At 38.9% G+C, this 17,922-nt stretch overlaps 1 protein-coding gene across 2 annotated transcripts; it reads right to left on the bottom strand.

Annotated features, from left to right (window-relative positions):
* Positions 1–3,310: 3,310 nt before the first annotated feature.
* Positions 3,311–16,355, bottom strand: LOC115757654 (ubiquitin carboxyl-terminal hydrolase 8-like). Of its 2 annotated transcripts, none has more exons than XM_030697967.2 (13): positions 16,007–16,355; positions 14,691–14,891; positions 13,157–13,295; positions 11,074–11,133; positions 10,890–10,985; positions 8,552–8,908; positions 8,318–8,458; positions 7,985–8,155; positions 7,485–7,742; positions 6,921–7,069; positions 6,251–6,781; positions 5,561–5,834; positions 3,311–3,766 (listed from the first exon to the last, which is right to left on the bottom strand). In XM_030697967.2, exons 1-13 carry the CDS (start codon positions 16,270–16,272, stop codon positions 3,650–3,652), a joined length of 2,760 nt encoding a protein of 919 aa, XP_030553827.1. In that variant the 5' UTR covers positions 16,273–16,355; the 3' UTR covers positions 3,311–3,649. The 2 variants fall into 2 exon arrangements, with proteins under 2 accessions (XP_030553827.1, XP_030511259.1); XM_030655399.2 differs by having other exon boundaries at positions 6,251–6,769.
* Between the last annotated feature and the right edge of the window lie 1,567 nt (positions 16,356–17,922).

The raw sequence follows: 17,922 nt of genomic DNA, 5'->3' as shown, positions 1-17,922 counted from the left end.
CAAAATTGAGACTAGACGGTAAAATTGAGACAAAACCTAAATTTTGAGATTTTTCATGGGACAAAATAAAGGTTTATAGTAGAATTTGGACATAACTTAAAGTTGACGTCTTTTATGGAACCAAAAAAAAAAGGCTTAAGTAGAATTGAGACCTAATCCAAAGTTTAGGTTTTTTTATCGGGAAAAAAAAAAGAATAAGTAGAATTGGTACTTAATATAAAATTGAAAGTTTTTTTATGAGACAAACGATGAAATTGAAATAAGTTAAGAGTTGGAAGTTTTTTAGGTCCATTTTATCATTAAGTAATGAAACTTCATTCTTAATTCAAGTCCCATTTGAGTAAAAAAGGATAAATGTAAAGAGAAGGGAGAAATGACTAAACGATGGTAGTTGATGCATATGAATAATTAATGTCATCGATTTTGATAGATGAACCCACTTGATACATGAATAATTGATGTCATTGATTTTGACACATGAACCCACTTTCTCGTGGACTTTAACGCAGAGGTTGGGATTGCAGAGAATAAATTCAGGGACTCACATAGTCATCAAAGTCAAACAATTCTCGATTTAGGCTGTGCGATTCGATCTGATTTGAGATCTTAGCCAGGCATGCTTACGAGGCGATTCGCCGGTAGAGTCACTAACAAATTTGCGATTCGATGTGGGTCTCTCAATTCGTACTTTATGTGCGTATTTATCAAATGATATGAATGTCATATTTTACAATGTGATTCGATAGTCACACGGAATGACTAAAAGTAAATTTTGCATTTTGTAAGTGAATGATCGGTTTAATTACGTGTATAGTTTCTGTTCATACACGAATGTAATCTTATGCATAGAGAGCATTTTATGTACTGGAAATCAAGATTCCGGCTTCCTAGGTCATAGTTCTTACTCAAAAGAGTTGTCTTGTAATATTGGGATTAACATTGTTAAGCGTTTTCGATTTTGAATCCTAATCTTAGTTATTTGTCGAACCCTACGATTCGATTCACGATTCATGTATCTCGATTTAACAACTACGGGGACTCATGTTTTGACTTGAAAAAAAAAAAAAAGAACGAAAACAAGGAAAAGGAATGCATTGAATCTCTTCCTTGTTTTTATTTAATGGTAAGTTATCTGGTCATGTTTGACTCGAGACGGTTCAGGACTCAACCTACATTTAAGTATCAGTTCATGAGCCTATGACTAGTACGACGGTGATGCAATTCAAAGTCAAAAGTAGAGGAAATGTCAACAGAACATAACCCCTCAAGATGTCCAAGTTTGACCCGTGGATGACGGTTGGCCAACTATTTCTATTTTGACTGGAATCGTTCGGGGATATTTGAGATTAAGGGGGAAAAGAAGTATTTTGGAGGAGGATACTACCAATAGAACAGGCAATCCATCTGCTCCTATCCTCAAGCATGTGATCATATTGTGTTGTCAATTTAGTCCTAATTTTTTAAAATTTTTGCCAATGTAGTCCTAAGCCTATATTAACAAGAAGGGCTTCATTGACAAATTATCAAAAAGTTTAGGACTAAATCGGTAAATCGGCAAAAGATTTAGGATTTAATGACACAATTGAAAGGTTCGTGATTGAATTGACTTAAGATCAAATTTGCACGATTGAAAAGTTTAGTACCGAACTAATTTCCTAGATTTAAGACTTTTTTCGACAGTTATTCCTATTCCAGGAACATAATCAATCGAGTCACCCATGAGTTGGTTCTCAAATGCAAGGATGGTGAATTAAAACTTTTCAGGAAGCGAAAGCCATTCGGTTTGTGGCTCTCGTTCTTGCGTAAAAGACACGGCATGATCATCGTTCCAATGGAGGCTTTTGGTAAATTAGTTACCCCGAGGTTTGATCAAAGCCGAAAGGGACGACACATTGCCACATTGGAATTGCAGACCCGCCTTTATAGACACGATGAAAAAGCGCATGAGATGCCCGATAAAGTAAGATGAAAAAAATTATTTAAAAAATCTTAAATTTATTGTAACAACACCGATTCGACCCTAAATCTTTTTCATTTTTGCCAATTGATCCTAAACCTTTTAAATCTGTGCCAATTCATTTCATTCGGCCAATTTTGATTGGTTGACGCTGACCCGAAGCTGCCGACGCTGACGTCCCACCAGTGTGTACATCTGGAAAAATGAAGAAAAAGAGTTCTGGGAAGAGTCCATGAGACTGCGGCTTATTATCCTCAACCCCTTGTCGGTGATGCACTTTTGTTTAAAGGGAAAGAGAAATTAGTTCTTTGACATAGAGGCGCAACTCGCCTTTCTGCAACACGAAAAGAGGCTGAGTTTGAATCTTGAACCTTAGGTGGTGTTGGAAAGAAGGTTGATTACATTAAGAACGCTGGACCATGGTCTTACGTTGCATACACTAGTTCTTCGTTAGATTCAAAAGCGAGATGAGATAACATAAATGACTATGTAGCTATTGTATCGAAGGAAATTGCTATATCATCTCAAGTGCAGTATTTTTTTTTTTTTGTCCATTCTATCTTTAACTTTCATTTCTATCTTCCCCGGATTTCCAGTCTGGATTTCAAGTGCAAAGAAGACAGTCACCTAGAAATGGTGAGGCTGCCTCCTTTTGGTTGGGGCCGTCGACCTCAATCCCTTTTTCCCCTGTTAATACTCCCAATTGTTTTGACCTAATGCTTGTGCAGGACATTTATGTTTCTTGATTCTGATACTTTGCATCAGATTAAAAGCACTATTCAAATCTCTGCCTTACATTCATACGCATCTGTGTGCAGGTGAATACTTGTGTACTTCTAGGGTTCTTGTCAAAGAATCGCCAGATCAAGCAGGAGACGAAGAACTGAAGAAAATAAGCATGTTTTCATCTTCATCGATGTTCAGCGCCCCTTTCTTTGTTCTTTCGAAAACAAGAGCTTTTGAGCATTACTACTCTACCAACTTATAAAGTACTTGGACCAAAAAAACAAAAAAAAACTTATAAAGTACGGATCAGGGTGCTCCCCATTTTTTGTTTTCCTTCATATTGAATAACCTTTTCCACTTCCTTCAGAGTGAATAACCTGAAGAGTAATTATCCGCCGCTGTCTCCGACGTTTTCGCCATTCATGATATGGGGAGAAAAGACCAGCCCCAAAATACTAATTTAGCCATCTGCAATAAGCTCCTCATGCATAATATAATCCAGAATGTAACCTCCTGGTCCTAGCCAATCTCGTTCTTTTACTCATCCCCTGGACACCAGAATTGAGCAAGCAAGACACGCCACCCGCCTCCGGTTCTTCACAGTAACAATTAGATGGCTCATGGGCATCAACTAAAACATCAACGATTTTCTATTTGGCCTTCTTCCCACTTGGAAAGGTTAAAACATGTTCCAGCTTTATTTTTCCTATCAATCAAATGTATTTACACTACCCCAATCAAATAAATCAGAACACTTGCAGCTTTCGGGGGCTGTACAGTGTCGAATCTTCTTTGCGCTTCCACTCTTCCTTCGAATTCACATATATTCCAAGCTGTACTGTAAAAATGTAATGTATGCCGTCCAAAGTTCTTCAAAAATAGAGGATATGGCAGAGTATATGCGGCTCCTCGTCGCACCTGCCTGATGTTAATGAACAACTGCACATCTACAACAATATTCAATGGTCATGCTGCCGGGACCCTCCTGTAGAAAAGGACGTAAGCAGCAGATGTCTTTATCCCTTCTTCATTAATAGGGAAGACCCTCTCATCATCGAACTCGTACCATAGATTGTGCCCATGCTGCAGATTGTCCGAGTTTCCACGAATTTGACAATGTATGCCAGAAAAAAGAGCTTGTCAATTGAGGTTCTCACAAATATTTTAGCTCTACAATCTGGTGCCAGTATGAACACAACTGAGCTTGTGGAAAAATTATAAACACAGAGGATGGTGATAAGGTTACGCGGAGTCCCAAACAAAACCAAGCTGCGGAAAATGCATATTGAGCTGAGATGAAATGATCACATTGTAAACGAGTTTTTGACACATAATCACGAGTCTCAAGCAACTGTGGGTATACAGAATACAGATTTGCAAGAACTAGAGAGAGGAGAGAAGGCCCGTTTAATTGCTATAACCCTAAGTATCAGAACGACCCTTCTCCATCAGTAAATTTTCACCAAAAGGTAAGGCGGTGATCATTATACAACCGAATAGAAAAACCCATCATCTATGTCAATTAGAGATGAGATTTGACGCAACAGAAAAGAACAAGACTGCGACTATAATACTGATGCAGGATCACAATCGTATTGTAGTAGTGCTAAATGTTTCTCTTCCTTATCTAGTCTTTCCGTATGGAAAATTACTTGTTTGTCAATCATGAAAGCTTTACAATAGCAACAACAGCTATTAGATGAATAAACTAGGAAGCAGGAGAGCATTCATATTGTGTGCTTCTTTGTGAAGAATTGGTTCATTTAGCTCATGACTGTCAGAGTAGGATTCGTGCTACAAAGAAAGAGGAACAAGCATATGCAAATGGTGAAGAAGATATGAAAGAAATCAAGGACAAGATAACAGCAATCTGTCATGAAAAATGATATTGTGATACCAAATATTTAGAAAATCTATCAAAGAAGTTTGACCTGCGAGTTCTCACTAGGAATACAATTTTCAAGAGCGACTAGAAGGATTAAGATCATGTGGATTCGTATGATGAGTTCATATCTCAAAACTCGAGGTCAAGTTTTTCTCTGGTCAGAAGAAAAAAAAGAATGACTCAAAAGGATAATATAAACAGAAAGTTCCTGGTGAAGCTGTTGGATATATTTGCAGCAGAAAGTTCATGGTTTCTGAAAAGGGGGTGAAGGAGATTGATCACGAGGTATATACTGAATTTGCCAAAATTATCATCACCGAGCCCGAGTGTTTCCAACATAGGGTGAAAGATAAAAGAGCATAACCATTTTTAAAATGTAGAAGTTCTCTTCTTTATTTATGTCTTTGCTTATGTTATTAGGTTAAAAAGTGATCATGCCGTTGACATTGACTTCAGTGAGGTTGGGTGCTTGAAATCAGAAGTGCTCATGTTAAATTAAGACTTGATATCATCTTATGTACATAACCATAGTATATAAAGGTCTTTTAATCACTTTGGCGTCAGTTTTGCTTTTTTCAATAACCATTGTTGGCTTCTGTAAACCCAACAGTGCCTATTCCCTGTTCCAGCTTCAATTTTACTCAATCCTTGCCTTGTATTTGGCTCCTTTTGCTGTCTTTACGTCCCTAACTACATCAAACACAATAGTAGAAACTTTTGCACTGCATAAAAAGGCTGCGGACATTTTGTAAATGGTGGATGTCCAAACAAAAAAATTGAAATGAACAAGTAGACATCAAATGTTGTGGTCCAAACATACGAATCCTTAGGTTGCCCTAAAGCCTTTTGAATAACTAGCTTCAACATAATTTTCTCTAACGTCTCATCCGGACTCTGCTTTTGCAACATATTCTACAGCGAATCTAGGAGAAATTCCTCAATGCAAAGGAAACAGTAATCATGAATTTACCTAGAGGAGAAAAGACACTTACATGAACAGATGCTGTATAATGACCACCTCCCAATCCTCCATAGTGATTGCTAATAGCATACAACACATAGCAACAAGAGGAAGAAGAACTTCTGTTAGCAATGTAACTTGAAAGGTCAAGATCCTTGATGGGGAAGTCAACAATTGTTTCGAGTTTGTTCTTGAGGAACTGGCTGTATGAAAACCTTTTCAAATGAACAACCAGAATCTCAGGCAATCTCCAAAGGTCCAGCTTTTTGCTGGCTTGCTGATGTTGTTTGCAGCTTGGACAATACCTAATTCACATAGAACTTGAACATTTAAGACTTCAAAACATATCTACGATAATCGTCTTTTGAATGAAAGTAAATATAAGATTTATCATTTGCCAGCACATCTGTTCTTTCAAATTGACAGATGAAGATGTGACAATGGGGAAGGCCAAAAGCAACTAAAAGTAAGCTGCAGAGCTCAACCCAATTGATGCATAACTTTTGAGACAAAGGGTTGGCCCAGCTGGTGAGGCTACCCAATTCCCGGGCATAAGATGTGGGTTCAAGTCAGATTATCCCACTTTCTCCTCACCTTGTGTAACAAAAACAAAACTCCATATGCTTTAACAGTATGCTACGGTCTTCGAGATGTACAATCAGAAAAAGGTTTAGATGATGAAGCAGCAGAAACTATTACAAGAAAAAGGACGCAGACTAACCACATGTCCTCTGGTCCTAGAGGCTCCTCCTTCAAGAAGGCTTCGAGGCATTTGTACAGAGAAACAGACTCTGGAGGCCTCCTGGTAAACGACGGGGGCTTAAAAATCTCTGGCAAAGAACCTAGGAAGCACATATCATATTTTTCAAACATTTTCTCTGGCCAAAAAACAAGAATTTCTAAGCTCCTCCGAGCCCTTGAGACAACTACTGGCTCAGACATCCTTAACTTGGAGGAGCCTCCTAGGAAAAACTCAAACTCATTCGGACCATCCACCATTTCAGCATCTGATTCTGCGTCACAGGGGCTCTGAGTATCCTCCATCTCAGAATCCTCATAAGCAGAAACAGAATGCTCAGCATCATCATGATTATATGATGCATCTTCTGTGGGCTTAAGGAATGGGTTGATCAACTTGAGAAATGCTTGTTGAACATCATATCCACATGAAAGACCAGTAAGCCTTGCCACAAGAGGAAAGCCAAACATCCGAGTGAATGCCATCCCAGAATAATTATCCCTGGCAATCAAAGAATAGCAGAACATAAGCAAAAAAATGAGGCAATGGAGTAGCACAGAGTAGCTGGATGGTACTTGTGACACAATCAGATGCTCGCTTGGCCAGAAGAAATAACAGGACTTCAAATGGGCAAACATGTTTTTAAGCATACCTTTCAGCCCTCTCATGCTTGAACTCAACAAGAACTGATGTCTCTGAACCCTTTGGTAAGCGATAAGCAACGATATAATCATCATCTCTGATCAAGTCTATTGAATCATATGACTCCTCCAGGTATCGCAGAATGCAGTTATTATATACCTAGAAATCAACGTGATTCAGTAGATACAATGAAGTTACTCTTTCTATCATCTTCTCTCTCTCTCTGAAGAACTACATGAAACAATCAAAGCATGTACAAGAGCAAGTAAGAAGCAACACACTTTTTTGCCGCAAAAGAAAGACAGACACGCGCATGCAAGCCATATTTATACTAGATTCAAAATCATCTGATCGTTGTCAAGGTCATGTAAGTAGAACTTAGCATGTAGAGGAGTAATCCGATTCAACCAGATTTAGGCCTGCTTGTGGATCAAATTTTCCCAGTATTAAGGATCACGAAGAGCACTTCTATGCCCCGTACGAAACTGCTTTTAAGCGGAGGAAAGATAGGGATTACAAAATTAAATGCCTCAATCTATTATCCCACTTAAACATGCAAGATGCAACTACATACCTCAGCCACCAACAGGGTTTCATCATCCCTCAAGAAACATGCGACACTCAAAGCCCGTTTAAGGTCCTTCAAACTTCCACAATTGGGAACTGATACTGCTAGAGGAGATGGTAATGCAACCCCATCAGTACTTACTACAGTTACAGTCATCGAGCGCATTGTTGTTGAAGGCAATGGCAGTGTTAGGTACATAAAAGGATCGAAGGTAATGGACACCTTTTTGCACATAGGGCAAACCAACTTTGACCGAAACTGACCCTATAACAGTAAAAGTCAATTAGTTAAGCATAGTTAAAGATTATCAATCTTCAGCAGAAGCAGCAGTAATTGCAACGTTCTTATTCAATCTAAAGCTGCCAATAGCGTCATTGAGTTATGCCAAATCAAATTAGTTCATGGAAGTTCTCTTTGGAGCACCAAGGAGATAAGCAATAGGATGATGTTTGATTTAGGAGACAAATTTGTCAATTAGGAGACCCTGAAGCCATGAAAAAACTTACTTGACACACATCTACAATGATGGAATCATTTTGTGCCAAATGACTCTGCCAATATTCTTCTGCAACTTCCTCATCGGGACGGTCTGCTGCATCTTTTATCTCTATGTATGGTTTCTGCTTCACACGGTTTAAGTCTTCATGGAGGCCATCCAACAAGAAAGCAAGAAATTCCTAGATTAAAAAACATGAGATTCAGACAAGTCTTTTGATTACCCTACACAATTCAAAAACTAGAACATTGTATACAAATTTGTCAATCTTCCATGAATATATCAAGTTCATGAATATATCATGCAAACACCCAAATCTGAAGAGCGAGAAGCTGCAACTAACTTGAGAGTCATGTTGATTATAGCCACTGAATTGAGGAGCAAACTTCGCTAGTTTTGATTTGAAAGCTCTGGGGGCAACTGGGTTAGTTCCTGGAGACCATAGCTTCCTTGAAAGCTCTCCAAAAGCCAAAGCAAGCTCACCCTGGAGAAGAAGCAATTACTACAGATGAGAGAGGAAAAATATTGCATTATTGCCATGTAGCACTTTCTTCTGCGAATGGTAAAGTAGGCCAACCTGCATTCCTAGAGGGTTTGTGGAATTTATTTCTTTCCTGTAATCTCGAAGGAAATAGTCAACAACCTTTGGCGTATGAACAAGGCACTGGATAGCACTATTCATGAAGCAAGTATTACCAAGATTTTGGAGTCCTTTTAGGCCCAGAAGGCCAGTCCCTCGGTGATAACCATCAGATTCAGATAAATTACATGTTCTACCATCTGGTTGGAAGATGTCAATGCTCCCATTCAACCTTAATATGCCACTGGAAAAGGTACCACCCATTCTAGAGTCAGCGAATGTTGTATCATCCTCCTTCCTTTGCATGCCATTCCCAGAATTGGACAAACCATGGACTTGTAATTCCAGCAAAATCTAGAATAGCGAAAAAAAATATAAGAAAGTAAAGAGGGTTTTCCTATTCTGATCCCCCCCCTCCACAACAAAAAAAGAAAAAAGAGGGTTTCCTATGCAAAGATCAGCAAACTTGTATACAATAAATGGCGAAGAACTAAATGTAGTATCCTCAATATGTGCAAATATCACATCAGAATGAACAGTTTTTCTCATTAGAGACTGTTGAAAGATAAAACCAAATATAGCAGCTAGAATTCTTCACTTTATTGACATAAGGAAGCATGAAGTAGGGACCTCCACATGATTATTCTTTGAAAGGAGCAAACTTATTGGGAAATCATGTGCTTTACTCAAAATTCTGGATACCGTTAGTCCGAAATATACATGCTACCCTTGGAACTCAGTAACTTTTTTCTCGCTACAGAAAATAAAAGGCGGGGTTTGAATTAGAGATAAGAATATCCATGCATATCAGATCACTCTATATCCCATGCCTCAACAATTTTGACATTTTACCAATGTCTCTACTACCAGATCAGATAATTCAACCGGCAACCCATCTAGTCTCGGGTCGGTTAATATATTAATACCGCTTGTGGTGAAGACAGGTCAAAAACAGAAGTTGACCCATTTCAACTAGTTCAAACAATATGCTAGCTAACCCGATTGACCAGACCTAGGTATTTTAAACAATAGAAGACATTAGAGTAGGGATTCGCACCCACAACCCCATTGAAATGTGTACATTCTTGCCAACTGAGTTGCCGCTATCTTTAATATTTTTAGGGCAAAGAAACTTACTACACCAATTGCAAGGAAACCAAGGCTACACATTGAAGAAGATGGAAATGTGCATCTTCTTGCCGATTGAGTTGCAGTTATCTTTAATATTACTATTAGGGCACAGAAATTTAGCTCACCCATTTCAAGGAAACCAAGACAGAGCATGGGAGAAGAGTCGAACGAATCTTAAATAAATAATACATCCAGGCAAGCCGTCACTCCAACTTGACTAGGTGGCATTACTTTATAATTTTGTTTTCTTTTATCTTCTTGTGGCTCTCACAAATTCGATGTTTGCCTACAACCTTATGAAACGTACATATATCAACATGCAAACCCATGCAAAATTCCTTCTTAACTTTTAAAAGACAAAATGCATTTTAAATAGAAAAGAAAGAAAAACAAAGATTTACATTTATCAGTACAGCCAAATAAACATTTATATCACCTAGACAACCTCACTTAAGTTGAAGCAGCCAGCAAGTCCAACCAATTAAACCCAGTACTAGTCAGCAAAGAGGTTTGATCTCCAGCATGGTCTTAAGATATGCATTCAAGTGTAGAATCTGTATCGTTCATCTCATCTCTTTATGACACCAAAAAAATTACCTTTTCATGACATATTTGAACAACTGAAGCTATTAACAACTCTTCTTCATTTTCTATCTATGAGGTCAAAGGAAATGCCAGTGACACCCATTCTTCCATTCCATCACTAATTTAAACTTGGGACTGTTTTACAAAGATTAATCACATATGATAGGCTGATATAAAGTTGCATTGCTGAAGTATAAAGTCATTTCCATCACAGGTTAATCATTCAAAATGTTAAGTCTCTTATAGTGGCGAGTCAATCACTCAGACATTGTATATCTCTAACTTGCAATTGGTTGGATTTCAAGAGGATGTATCCTATCCGGCCAGCACACCATTATCCTTTATTTCCCTCTCAAAAAAGGGGAGAAAATCTCAAGCAAGATAATTCTCATTTCATCAATAGACAACTATCGAATGAAGTAGAACTCCTAATGGAATTTTACTCACCCTACCACGGCTCGGACACAACATGCTATTTGGTGTATTAATCAAGAGAACATGTTTCAGCAATCAGAATAGTGCAACAGCACAGAAGCTTATCCTGCTGGTTTGCTTTCAGAAGCTACCTCAATTACAATAATAAGAAACCAAGAAAACCTGAACAAATTGAAATATGTACCTCTCGTCCTGAATGTCTAGGAGAGTCAGCAGCAAATTCGTTTCCATCATCCACAAAAAATAAGGTGGTCTGCCCTGAAAAGTCCCATATGCGCAACTGTTCAACGGTGATTATAAGTTAGTCATCTAAGAACCAATCTAGGACCACTTCACCAGCAATGCCAGATGAATGTTGAATAACTTACCAGCTCAGTTTCAGGTCGAAAAATACAGCAGGCCTTCCTATAATAATCAAAAGGATTATCCTGGAAAAAGTTCATTCATTTTCATTAACAGATGTATAGACCAGTAAAAACTGGGAAATTTCAGATTTTTAATTGGTGCGAAAAAGAAAAAATACACTTTTTTAATCCCCAATCAGGAAGGGATGTGAAGTCAACCAACAGGGTTAAGTGGGGTCTCGCTTACATGACGATGCCAACACCCACAAATCTTTACATGGTTGTAACTCTTATATGGACCATAATTTGTAACTGAAAAACACTCATAATATCAAGCAAAACAGGCAAACATCCGTGTTGTGAAAGGCAAAGACCCGTGGCCTAGATGCTATGCACCTTCTGCACTGCTAACTAGCAATCACAATCACCTAAACAAGCTCATCTTGCTGTAGTCCTTCAATTACTGAATCAGGTCATAGTACTCTTCTTTTTTGGCCACTGAATCTTTGCCTAGTAATGAGTGGAGCCTATCATACACTCTTTTTCTCCTTTCATATTATTCATGATGCATCTTTCAACAACACAACTTCTATGAAGGAAAATGGAAGGATGTTCGTGGGCTATTTAAGGAAGAAAGCAGGAGTAAGTGAGGGAGACACAGGCAGCTTAAGGATACTCCTAAGCAAGGGGCGGTCACTACGCTTCTGAATGAAAAAACCATGGTCAGTGAGTCACATATATCATGTACTCCATCTTCTCTTTTAATAACTTCTGGAAGATGCAAAGTTCCCGCGCTAACATCTAGCTTTATACACTCGTTAAAGAAGTAAGCAAGCCATTTCTCAAACAAGAGCAGAATACAAAATTCCATCAGGAGCTTGTCATTTCCAGAGCTAGTTCAATAACATGTTAAGAAGCTTCTAAAAATGATGAAACAACATAAGGCCCTATACATCCATGACCATGGGAAGTAAATTGACAGCAGATAAAAGGTATGACATTGGGAGCACATGCTCTTTCCAGCAGATGGTGCTTGTAGGAGCAGTCAACCATGAGCAAGTCAAAGGATTACCATTATGAACAACCAAACGAGACAGAGGGTGGTTCCAGGAGAAATAGAATTCATTAATGGAAAGTAAGAGATAGCTACAAAATCAGGAGGACACCAGGTTCAGAGAAGGCTTCCATACCTCCTTAAGTTTCAGAGAGGAAATCAAAAGATATGCTTGTTGTTAAGATTAACATTCCTTTAATGAAAGGGCAATTGATAATTGATTGGTAGGTTCAGTTCATCGTTGAACCACTACAAGATTTTGAAATTATCCATCAAGCAATGGGCATACTTGCAACAAGCTTCTATGTTTGAAAAAGTTTGGTAAGTTGTACAACCATATCCTATTATTATGCATAAGTTTCCTCTTGTGACAAACCAGTCCAAAAAGTATCCTTTGTTCTGTCAGAAATTTCCAGGTTTCATATGCAGAGATTAGTGTTCTACAAAAATGCCTTCAAAAACACCCACTTTGAAAATAAAGACTCAGACAAGACGATGTTCATGAGTGCTTATTGGATTGAAGTATTAAGCTTTTCAAGTCACTCAATGCATTGAAAGAAAAACGAATTGATATACTTCACCAAAAACATACTCACAACTGTGAAAGCAACTAGTGATTATTCTCTCTGTTGTGTTTCTCCCTCATCTGAAGTTCATGCACAGTCTAAACACCTTTTAATCACACAAATCCATTCCTGATTCATTGGCCAGCGATGCAAACATATCAATATGTTTTGCAAACTCAATTAGTCTATTCAAATCCACAAGCCCTTACCGACCCTGTAGCTACCACTAGACTAAGTGCATCTTAAATTAAATTTTTTCATACCTGCAGGGTATGAGCCAAAGCAACACTTATATTAATTCAAAGGAAAGAGATCATGTAACCGATGCTCAGAAAACATGGAAATCAGTACCATTACTGTCGATAACAATGATATAGTTAATCCATGAGCTGTCATAAAATTGCAGCATAATTATTCCCAACCTAAGAGCATACTCAGTAATCAGAGAACCATTAGTAAAAAGAGTAGCTAGGAAGAGGTAACCGACCATTAGGCTTATACGTGCTCTCAGTGATTTTGTTTCCTGGGAAACAGAAAGCCTGATCTGCAAAGGAAACACATCGTGCATCTGGCTGTTCGCAGATAGAACTGTGCCGATATCGTTCACTCCAATAGAGTCGCCGTGCCTGTAGAAAAGCTATGCACATCACTTCTCACTTTTACACTTGCTTCTGTAGGAAAGCTAGGCACATAAGTTTAATACCTATTTATTTTTTTGTTCTTTTTGGTCCAAAATACCTATGTTAGGTTATACTCTTTTTTGCATACTAATTTAGTGTATGGATTTATATCCCAAAAAACAGTTCCTTTATTCACACCATCAGCTTCTAAAGGATAAATTACATGCTTGATCACCATGCCAGATGGTTGACCATGCAAGTGCGAGAGTGTCAAATCCATTATATGTCCAAACGTGTCATAACAATGCCATATAGTTGCAAGTATAACCACGAAACTGCAAGAAAAAGAAAAGAGCATAGGATGACATGACCGATGCAGAAAGTCACTTATAGAACACATCCATTTTCTAGCAGTTATCCAATTTTGTACAGGTTTCACTAGATGCATCTCATCATGCATTTTTTCAGCGAATGCCACTTGTCTAAGTAACAGGTAATGGCCTCCAAAAGAGTCATATATTTCTGTTCCTCCTTACCTTCGTGTTCTTGATCAATCTTATCCTCTACATCTCACACCTGGGTCACACTGCTTACAAGATGGCAATTGTTTACTGATGGAAAAGCGTCGACTATTCACTTTGACTTCCCTGTGCTCAACAAGTTGTGTTTTCAATTTGAAAGCCATGAGATATCCCTTCGAAAAAATGTTAACTTGCGATTGCCCACGATATTCTTCTCGAATGCCTTGAGGTTAGAAGTTGCTGACATTGAGTTTGAGCGTATATGGATATATTTCTTGCTTTTCTATTTAATTGCAGCAAGCACTTTAATTTATTTACAACCTCAAATGGATGAACCCTTTACAACATATAAAGTTTGACACATAGAGCTGCATATAATTTTTTCTTAATTTTTTGTAAATTGGATAACAGGTAAGATTCTTTTGGCAAGAGAGCAAAAAAGTGCATTTGCTTATGCTTAATCTTAAACAAACAAGCTTAGCTTTGTGGATAGTTCTATTAATCCGAGGTTAAGTGCTTTAATTACAATGTATTACAGGAACAATTTCTCTTATTAAAACCGACACACGGTGTAACCTCCACATTATATAAAAAGTACATGCCTCAAACATACTGCGTGACTTCCACATTACATCAGGTGAAATCTCAGTAATGCAGCTGATGTAAAAGTAGAAAACAAACAAAAGAATACTATTGTGGAGTTCATTCTAAAAACTGAAACCAACTGTACAATAAACAAACTGTATGTTATATTGATAACATCATCCGATGACCTATTTTTTAGCGACACTAAGTAGCCATATTTCACCATGTTCTACAAAGAACGCCTTTTTCAGTAGCACACATTTAAGGAAACCATATTAAAAATAGGTCGACTCACGATTTAAGAGTCTGTAACCATGTTGCTTCCGGTACTAAAGCAAATTCGCCGCCTGAAAACCCTTCTTCATCATTTTCACTTTTACAACAGTTTTCCCTTCTCATTTCCAGCAAGATTTGCTTGGCAAAATCTTCTTTTGAGGTAGTGGTGTACAGGGTACCCCCTGCTTCCATCACATTGTTCCTTGTCTTTATCCACCAACTGAAATTTACAGGCAAAAAGATGAGAATGCGGAAAGCAAAGATCCATCATTCAGTGAACTAAGCTCAACACAACCTTTTTCCATGCCTATAAAACACATAAAATTTCTCAGGCAGCATTACGCAAAAACTGAAGCAAGATAGTGGATTAATCATTTGGAAACTAAGAAGCTCTGCTGTTGAGGAGAGATTCATCAATTATACATAGATAAACATGCCGCCAATACTTGTTCATATGAACCCGACTGCTGACAAGACCAGACTAATTTTCAGAAGTAATGCCATCGCAAAGCAACTTAAGTATGAAAAGCACTTTCTTTGAAAGTCATTATCACTTTCCATAGCTTTGCGTGTAGTGTGTCACATATTTGAGTAGGCCAGCTTTTGGCATACGCCATATAAGGAACTCCTTCAGACAATTTGGAGCGGCTCCAACATTTTTGCCACGGAAATATATCACATAAGAACACAACTTGCAAATCTAACTTTGATGATGAGGATTCCGCAAAAAGCGAAACTTTCAGCAGTAATTTCTAGAATTCCTTTGCTTCAGTTATTCTTTTCCTCTGTAGAACTGAATCATCCGTTGCCTTTTGATTAATTCCCTTCTGAAAGACCCCAGAGACTAAATTGAAAAAGAAAGTTATCCCGGTTCAACAGCACGTGTTATCAGTATTGCATACTCATCCCACTAAAGAACGCTGAAGATTCATCTTTGTGGCTCATTCTCACCAGAGCTTGAAACGGAAGGGGCAAAAAAACAACCTTTGGTCGCTTTCCAACACTTATAAGGCCAAAAACAAAGGAAGCACGATCGCCAGACTCACTTCGGCCGTCGAATTGCGATAAAAGAAAAAAAAGAAAGATTCCACTACTTCACTTCCCAAGTGATTCTTTTCCAGCAGTCTAACAGGAATTGGCGGCATCACTGACATTGACACGGTTAAGCCGAACGCGACAAGACACACCAAACAACATACTAGAGCACTCACCGACCACTCCAACGAAACGAAAGCCGCAAGGAACGGCGCGAGAAGACGCCTCACCACAGCGTTCGAAACAAAAAGGTCAAAAAAAACAGAGAGCGACGTGGAGGGAAGAAAACAGACTCGTCACCTGTAAGGCACGAGGTAGGTCGACTCGCCACGATTATCCTCGAAGCCGCCGTCGTCGGCGTCGTAGAGGAGGAGGAGCGGGCGGGAGCGAGAGCCCGGGTCGAGGTCGAAGGGGCGGTCGTCGGGGGCGAGGAGATCGTCCATCCCGGCGGAGAGGAAGGAGAGGAGCGACCGGAGGGGCCTGAGGAGGCGGAGGGAGAGATTGTAGGTTAACCTCAAGGCGGAAGACGATTGGAGCTTCCCCGCGACACGGCTGAAGCCGGTCATAGACTCACAAGCCTCCTGCAGCTACAATCCATCATCGATTTGTCATGGGAGTGCTCGCTTCGCTGCTCTACGCAAAATAAACAGTAAACTCTGCCCTAAGCAAAACAGGTCGTCCTTTTGCCCATTAAATAGGTTCTTCTCGGTGGGATAAATAAATAATTTCGACATTTTATTTACGGCCTAACTTTCCTTTTATTTAAAAAAAAAAAATCGACTTTAGGTTGGATCATAATTCTGCCCCGAATTTTCTATGTAAATATAAATTATCAACTTCCACCATAATCCAAATCTATGGTGCGTCCAAAAAATCACCATTAGTTTTCTAAACTTTAGGTTCAATATAGATCAACGAGTTTTGCAATCGTCCCAAATTTGCGTCGCGTCCAAAGATCGCCTCCGGGTCAGAAGATTGTTGTCGTTTCGTACATAGGCGAAAGTGTTAATAAAGACATAAGTTCCGATGGACCTTTTAATTTGGTCTGATGTTGATAATTCAAAAAAATTATTGGTGATTTTTGGACGGGGGATCAAATTTGGGATCATAGTGAAAATTTGTGACTTATGTTGAAAAAAAAAATTGGACAGGATTGAAGTTTGACCAAAGTTGTGGAGTTTTGAAGGAATTAAGCCTATTATTTATACACAAAGCGACTATGTTTATAAGGAGAAGGACGGATATCAAAAAGAATTACTTTGAGAAAGTTTGGAACATGGGAAGGATAAAAAGCGTGTAATCCCATGCCTTTACAGAATGTTTCGTTCACTTAAAATTTTATTCGAAGTCTCATAATTTGGTAGATTTTGGAATCAAGTCATGTTGTAACCTGCACATTATACAAACTTCTTTTGACGAATGCGACTTCGAGACATAAATGATGATATTTGTTCGTGTGGATGTTGTGTCTTTTTCATAATGAATTTTCACATGAATGAATGCATAGGGGAACTCAAATTCATTGATTTTTTGGATTTCCGTACTTTATAATTGAGACTTTTATTAGGACCGAAATCGTTTTTGAACGAGCTCCCGACCACTCTTTCGGTCAAAATACATTGGTTGAAGAAAATTCGAATTAGCGAATTCGAAAATTACGTTTAACCGAACTCGGTAGCTGTGATTAGATTTTAGTGACAGATTTTAAAACCCCGAAGCATGATAATGACCACAAATTGGATTGTGCTTCTTCATCAATTAAAAAAGATCTTTATCCGCTTATTTAAAATAACTGAATAATAGTTTAATCTGGGATTCGGACTTGGAGAGAGACAGCGCAGTCGGAGGAGGCCGGCCAAAAGACACGGGACGAGAAGAGGGGTTTGGTCACGAGTGCGTCACGTGCCGGGCACGGAAGAGAGATGGGCTATGGGGACGTGGTGCGCGCGTGGGAAAAAGAGACGGACGGCCTAGAGAGTTCGCGCCAAGTGAGGACCGGGGTGGAAGGGGTACGGAATGTGGGCCCTTCCTCTTTGTGGGGTCCGCCCGTCCTGGACTGGACTTTGCTTCTGGGCTCAATTGGGTCTGTGATTTGACTGGGCCGGGCCGATACACAATGGCCTCCGGCATTGAAGGTCAACCAAGATACGTGCTGGTTGACGCACTTTTGAATCGAAATTAATAAAGACGTGGCCTTAACCACTAATTAAGGCTCA

This window comes from Rhodamnia argentea, chromosome 10 (assembly GCF_020921035.1).
Source record: "Rhodamnia argentea isolate NSW1041297 chromosome 10, ASM2092103v1, whole genome shotgun sequence".
Classification (NCBI taxonomy): domain Eukaryota; kingdom Viridiplantae; phylum Streptophyta; class Magnoliopsida; order Myrtales; family Myrtaceae; genus Rhodamnia; species Rhodamnia argentea.
The sequence above is the reverse complement of the archived record's forward strand: the minus strand, read 5'-3'. Positions and strand labels throughout refer to the sequence as shown.